General features: G+C 39.5%; 2 protein-coding genes across 2 annotated transcripts in view; one reads left to right on the top strand and one right to left on the bottom strand.

Annotated features, from left to right (window-relative positions):
• The window catches only part of LOC131709380 (zinc finger protein 79-like), a 237,825-nt gene that overhangs the window by 175,026 nt on the left and 55,906 nt on the right, over window positions 1–6,893 (bottom strand). The gene's annotated exons all lie outside the window — the stretch shown is intronic.
• LOC131709451 (Fc receptor-like protein 2) overlaps window positions 6,254–6,893 on the top strand; it is a 37,202-nt gene continuing 36,562 nt past the window's right edge. Inside the window, exon 1 of the mRNA XM_059011995.1 lies at window positions 6,254–6,338. Within this exon, the coding sequence (XP_058867978.1) occupies window positions 6,254–6,338 (85 nt within the window). The remainder of the gene's footprint in view (window positions 6,339–6,893) is intronic.

The raw sequence follows: 6,893 nt of genomic DNA, 5'->3' as shown, positions 1-6,893 counted from the left end.
CTAAGACACTGCACTCACTATACTGAAAACTGAGATCTAAGACACTGCATTCACTATGCTGAAAACTGAGGTCTAAGACACTGCATTCACTATACTGAAAACTGAGATCTAAGACACTGCATTCACTATGCTGAAAACTGAGATCTAAGACACTGCACTCACTATACTGAAAACTGAGATCTAAGACACTGCATTCACTATGCTGAAAACTGAGGTCTAAGACACTGCATTCACTATGCTGAAAACTGAGGTCTAAGACACTGCATTCACTATACTGAAAACTGAGATCTAAGACACTGCATTCACTATACTGAAAACTGAGGTCTAAGACACTGCATTCACTATACTGAAAACTGAGGTCTAAGACACTGCATTCACTATGCTGAAAACTGAGGTCTAAGACACTGCATTCACTATGCTGAAAACTGAGATCTAAGACACTGCATTCACTATACTGAAAACTGAGATCTAAGACACTGCATTCACTATACTGAAAACTGAGGTCGAAGACACTGCATTCACTATACTGAAAACTGAGGTCGAAGACACTGCATTCACTATACTGAAAACTGAGGTCGAAGACACTGCATTCACTATACTGAAAACTGAGGTCGAAGACACTGCATTCACTATACTGAAAACTGAGATCTAAGACACTGCATTCACTATGTTGAAAACTGAGGTCTAAGACACTGCATTCACTATGCTGAAAACTGAGGTCTAAGACACTGCATTCACTATACTGAAAACTGAGATCTAAGACACTGCATTCACTATACTGAAAACTGAGGTCTAAGACACTGCATTCACTATGCTGAAAACTGAGATCTAAGACACTGCATTCACTATGTTGAAAACTGAGGTCTAAGACACTGCATTCACTATGCTGAAAACTGAGGTCTAAGACACTGCATTCACTATACTGAAAACTGAGATCTAAGACACTGCATTCACTATACTGAAAACTGAGGTCGAAGACACTGCATTCACTATACTGAAAACTGAGGTCGAAGACACTGCATTCACTATACTGAAAACTGAGGTCGAAGACACTGCATTCACTATACTGAAAACTGAGATCTAAGACACTGCATTCACTATGTTGAAAACTGAGGTCTAAGACACTGCATTCACTATGCTGAAAACTGAGGTCTAAGACACTGCATTCACTATACTGAAAACTGAGATCTAAGACACTGCATTCACTATACTGAAAACTGATGTCGAAGACACTGCATTCACTATACTGAAAACTGAGGTCGAAGACACTGCATTCACTATGCTGAAAACTGAGGTCTAAGACACTGCATTCACTATACTGAAAACTGAGATCTAAGACACTGCACTCACTATACTGAAAACTGAGATCTAAGACACTGCATTCACTATGCTGAAAACTGAGGTCTAAGACACTGCATTCACTATACTGAAAACTGAGATCTAAGACACTGCATTCACTATGCTGAAAACTGAGATCTAAGACACTGCACTCACTATACTGAAAACTGAGATCTAAGACACTGCATTCACTATGCTGAAAACTGAGGTCTAAGACACTGCATTCACTATACTGAAAACTGAGGTCTAAGACACTGCATTCACTATACTGAAAACTGAGGTCTAAGACACTGCATTCACTATGCTGAAAACTGAGGTCTAAGACACTACATTCACTATGCTGAAAACTGAGATCTAAGACACTGCACTCTCTATACTGAAAACTGAGATCTAAGACACTGCACTCTCTATACTGAAAACTGAGATCTAAGACACTGCATTCACTATACTGAAAACTGAGGTCTAAGACACTGCATTCACTATACTGAAAACTGAGATCTAAGACACTGCATTCACTATGCTGAAAACTGAGGTCTAAGACACTGCATTCACTATGCTGAAAACTGAGATCTAAGACACTGCACTCTCTATACTGAAAACTGAGATCTAAGACACTGCATTCACTATACTGAAAACTGAGGTCTAAGACACTGCATTCACTATACTGAAAACTGAGGTCTAAGGCACTGCATTCACTATACTGAAAACTGAGGTCTAAGACACTGCATTCACTATGCTGAAAACTGAGGTCTAAGACACTGCATTCACTATACTGAAAACTGAGATCTAAGACACTGCATTCACTATACTGAAAACTGAGGTCGAAGACACTGCATTCACTATACTGAAAACTGAGGTCGAAGACACTGCATTCACTATACTGAAAACTGAGGTCGAAGACACTGCATTCACTATACTGAAAACTGAGGTCGAAGACACTGCATTCACTATACTGAAAACTGAGATCTAAGACACTGCATTCACTATGTTGAAAACTGAGGTCTAAGACACTGCATTCACTATGCTGAAAACTGAGGTCTAAGACACTGCATTCACTATACTGAAAACTGAGATCTAAGACACTGCATTCACTATACTGAAAACTGAGGTCTAAGACACTGCATTCACTATGCTGAAAACTGAGATCTAAGACACTGCATTCACTATGTTGAAAACTGAGGTCTAAGACACTGCATTCACTATGCTGAAAACTGAGGTCTAAGACACTGCATTCACTATACTGAAAACTGAGATCTAAGACACTGCATTCACTATACTGAAAACTGAGGTCGAAGACACTGCATTCACTATACTGAAAACTGAGGTCGAAGACACTGCATTCACTATACTGAAAACTGAGGTCGAAGACACTGCATTCACTATACTGAAAACTGAGATCTAAGACACTGCATTCACTATGTTGAAAACTGAGGTCTAAGACACTGCATTCACTATGCTGAAAACTGAGGTCTAAGACACTGCATTCACTATACTGAAAACTGAGATCTAAGACACTGCATTCACTATACTGAAAACTGAGGTCGAAGACACTGCATTCACTATACTGAAAACTGAGGTCGAAGACACTGCATTCACTATGCTGAAAACTGAGGTCTAAGACACTGCATTCACTATACTGAAAACTGAGATCTAAGACACTGCACTCACTATACTGAAAACTGAGATCTAAGACACTGCATTCACTATGCTGAAAACTGAGGTCTAAGACACTGCATTCACTATACTGAAAACTGAGATCTAAGACACTGCATTCACTATGCTGAAAACTGAGGTCTAAGACACTGCATTCACTATGCTGAAAACTGAGGTCTAAGACACTACATTCACTATGCTGAAAACTGAGATCTAAGACACTGCACTCTCTATACTGAAAACTGAGATCTAAGACACTGCATTCACTATGCTGAAAACTGAGGTCTAAGACACTGCATTCACTATACTGAAAACTGAGGTCTAAGACACTGCATTCACTATACTGAAAACTGAGATCTAAGACACTGCATTCACTATACTGAAAACTGAGGTCTAAGACACTGCATTCACTATGCTGAAAACTGAGATCTAAGACACTGCACTCTCTATACTGAAAACTGAGATCTAAGACACTGCATTCACTATACTGAAAACTGAGGTCTAAGACACTGCATTCACTATACTGAAAACTGAGGTCTAAGGCACTGCATTCACTATACTGAAAACTGAGGTCTAAGACACTGCATTCACTATACTGAAAACTGAGATCTAAGACACTGCATTCACTATGCTGAAAACTGAGGTCTAAGACACTGCATTCACTATACTGAAAACTGAGATCTAAGACACTGCATTCACTATACTGAAAACTGAGATCTAAGACACTGCATTCACTATACTGAAAACTGAGGTCTAAGACACTGCATTCACTATACTGAAAACTGAGATCTAAGACACTGCATTCACTATGCTGAAAACTGAGGTCTAAGACACTGCATTCACTATACTGAAAACTGAGATCTAAGACACTGCATTCACTATACTGAAAACTGAGATCTAAGACACTGCATTCACTATGCTGAAAACTGAGATCTAAGAAACTGCATTCACTATGCTGAAAACTGAGGTCTAAGACACTGCATTCACTATGCTGAAAACTGAGATCTAAGACACTGCATTCACTATGCTGAAAACTGAGATCTAAGACACTGCATTCACTATGCTGAAAACTGAGATCTAAGACACTGCATTCACTATGCTGAAAACTGAGGTCTAAGAGACTGTGTTCAAGGCGGCTCTTTCCTGAAGTATTGAAGGAAAATGAATTGCGTGTTTAATTATTGTTTACTTTATTTATTTCTATGCTACTTGTGTTTTAATAAAGCTGTAATTAGCAATATTAAACCAAGGCAGTTTTTTTAAATTAAATTATATTTCAAAATTGTATAATGCAACAAAATGAATACATTCAAAGGGTTAGTGCGTCGTCGAAGGTTCCTCACTGATAATTGATCCTTTCTCAGTTAAAGCGGCACATTTCTCAGAATCTAAAAAGGGAACGCTGCTCCCGTTCTGTGCTGCACATTACAGACTACGTGGGGTCTTATTGTTTTACATGGGGTTTATTTAATGGCTGTGTGAACTCTTCTGTGCTGCACATTACAGACTACGTGGGGTCTTATTGTTTGACATGGGGTTTATTTAATGGCTGTGTGATCTCTTCTGTGCTGCACATTACAGACTACGTGGGGTCTTATTGTTTTACATGCAAGCTCTGCACTAATGTGATGTGCATTTTTACAGGGAAATCAGATAATCATCTGCAAGACACATGCAAATAAGCTTATGTTAATGGCTGTGTGAACTCTTCTGTTTGTCTGCACATTACAGACTACGTGGGGTCTTATTGTTTTACATGAGGTTTATTTAATGGCTGTGTGAACTCTTCTGTGCTGCTCGTTACACACTACGTGGGGTCTTATTGTTTGACATGGGGTTTATTTAATGGCTGTGTGAACTCTTCTGTGCGGCACATTACAGACTACGTGGGGTCTTATTGTTTGACATGGGGTTTATTTAATGGCTGTGTGAACTCTTCTGTGCTGCACATTACACACTACGTGGGGTCTTATTGTTTGACATGGGGTTTATTTAATGGCTGTGTGATCTCTTCTGTTTGTCTGCACAGATAAGATGGCAACAGCAAGGGTCAAACTAAACGTACCCCAAGGAGTGAATCTTGAGGACCCCAAAGTGAGCGAAGCCATTTTAGAGCAGGTAGGTGACATTCCCTTTCAGAAATCCAAACTGAGACTGCTTCCTGTGTACTGGGCTTTGTGTGACACTGATGAGCTAATCTCACGTTGACTTTGCTTCCCTTTAGTTCCTTCTAGTGTCCTCTCGTTTCCTTGATAGATACACAGAGAGATGTGGTGCTCCTTGATAACACTGTGTTTCTTGTGTTGCTGTTTCAGATTCGGGAGCACCTCTCCAAGAACTTTCCAATGGACGGCATTAATCTGCGCTGGAGAAAACAAGACAGGAAGATATTCCACAAGGAGGAAGAGGAGGAGGAGGAGGAGGAGGAGAAGTACTTCATGCCGTGAGATACCAGCACCCACAATGACAAGCAGGGGCTTTCAGAGCAGCACTGGTTTATATTAATCTGACATTATCTACTGTTTATATTAATCTGACATTATCTACTGGTGCAGCACTGGTTTATATTAATCTGACATTATCTACTGGTTTATATTACTCTGACATTACTGGTTTATATTACTCTGACATTATCTACTGGTTTATATTACTCTGACATTATCTACTGGTTTATATTACTCTGACATTATCTACTGGTTTATATTACTCTGACATTATCTAGTGGTGCAGCACTGGTTTATATTAAGGTGATGGGGGTGTTTTTTTAAATTTAGTGATAATTTAAATATATGTTTAATTTACTGGTGCAACACATATTTTACAGTAAGGTGATGGTGGTGTTTTAATTTAATGATAATTTAAATATGTGTTCAACTATTTACTGGTGCAGCACATATTTATATTAAAGTGAGGTGTGTGTGTGTTTTAATGTAGTAAATGATTCTAATAGAGGTTACATTAGTTGCTGGTGCAAGTTTCTTTCACCTTGTAAAGAATATATTCAGAGTGCTAACAGAGTAACAGGCCTCTTCACCATGGCATGGCAGAGCATGGATTTACAGAATGAATGTACAACTTGCAGTGTACTATTAAATCCCATAGAGGGCACCACAAACACATTTACTGAGGGAGGAAGGGAGCAAGCTCCTGTATAATTATACAATCACCTGGAAGGTCTTGATGCTGCAGTAAATTACAAACAGGAGCCAGGATACAGGTGTTGAATTGCTTATCAGGAGGACAGGGCTAAGGTAGATGGCAGATGAAGGACAGTTCTCTTTTTCACATGATCCTCCAGTGCAATGACATGGGCAGCTCTAGCCTGGGTCACTCTGAGCCTCTGTCTGGTAAGTGAGACGAGTTGCCCTAGTGCAGCTCAGCAAGCTGGTCTCTTCCAGTCCAGGTCTGCATTCCAACCATGGCTGCGTTTCTACCTGGAGGAAAAGCCCTCCAGGACTGGAGCCTGTCGCAATGCAAGTGAAGCTTCAGCATATACTAGCACTGTGGCGCCCCCTATGGTCTTTAAATAGGTCTGCATTATCATACAGAAATATATGTGCAGTCTGCAGGGTGCAATGAAACATGGGGTTAAGTCATTAAGGCTAAGAGTAGGGTGGTTTGCTACAGTTTATGATTTCAATGGAAATGTCATTTTTTCTGATGATATTTAATTTACATTACTGTTAAAAACATAAAAATAACAGGGTCACTGACTCAGTTTTATTTCTCATTATAGTGTATGGGGAGCAGAGGAGAGGGGGGCAAATCCATGCATTCATGAAACATGTTCATCTCATGCAAACACATAGAAATCACACGAGCTGTACCAAAGAAAATATGTGATTCATGTCATTGTATTGTATGAAGGGATGTGCATGATAATGATGCTCTACTACTCTGTA

This window comes from Acipenser ruthenus, chromosome 43, assembly GCF_902713425.1.
Source record: "Acipenser ruthenus chromosome 43, fAciRut3.2 maternal haplotype, whole genome shotgun sequence".
In the NCBI taxonomy this organism is placed as follows: Eukaryota; Metazoa; Chordata; class Actinopteri; order Acipenseriformes; family Acipenseridae; genus Acipenser; species Acipenser ruthenus.
This window is presented reverse-complemented; position numbering and strand designations above follow the sequence as displayed.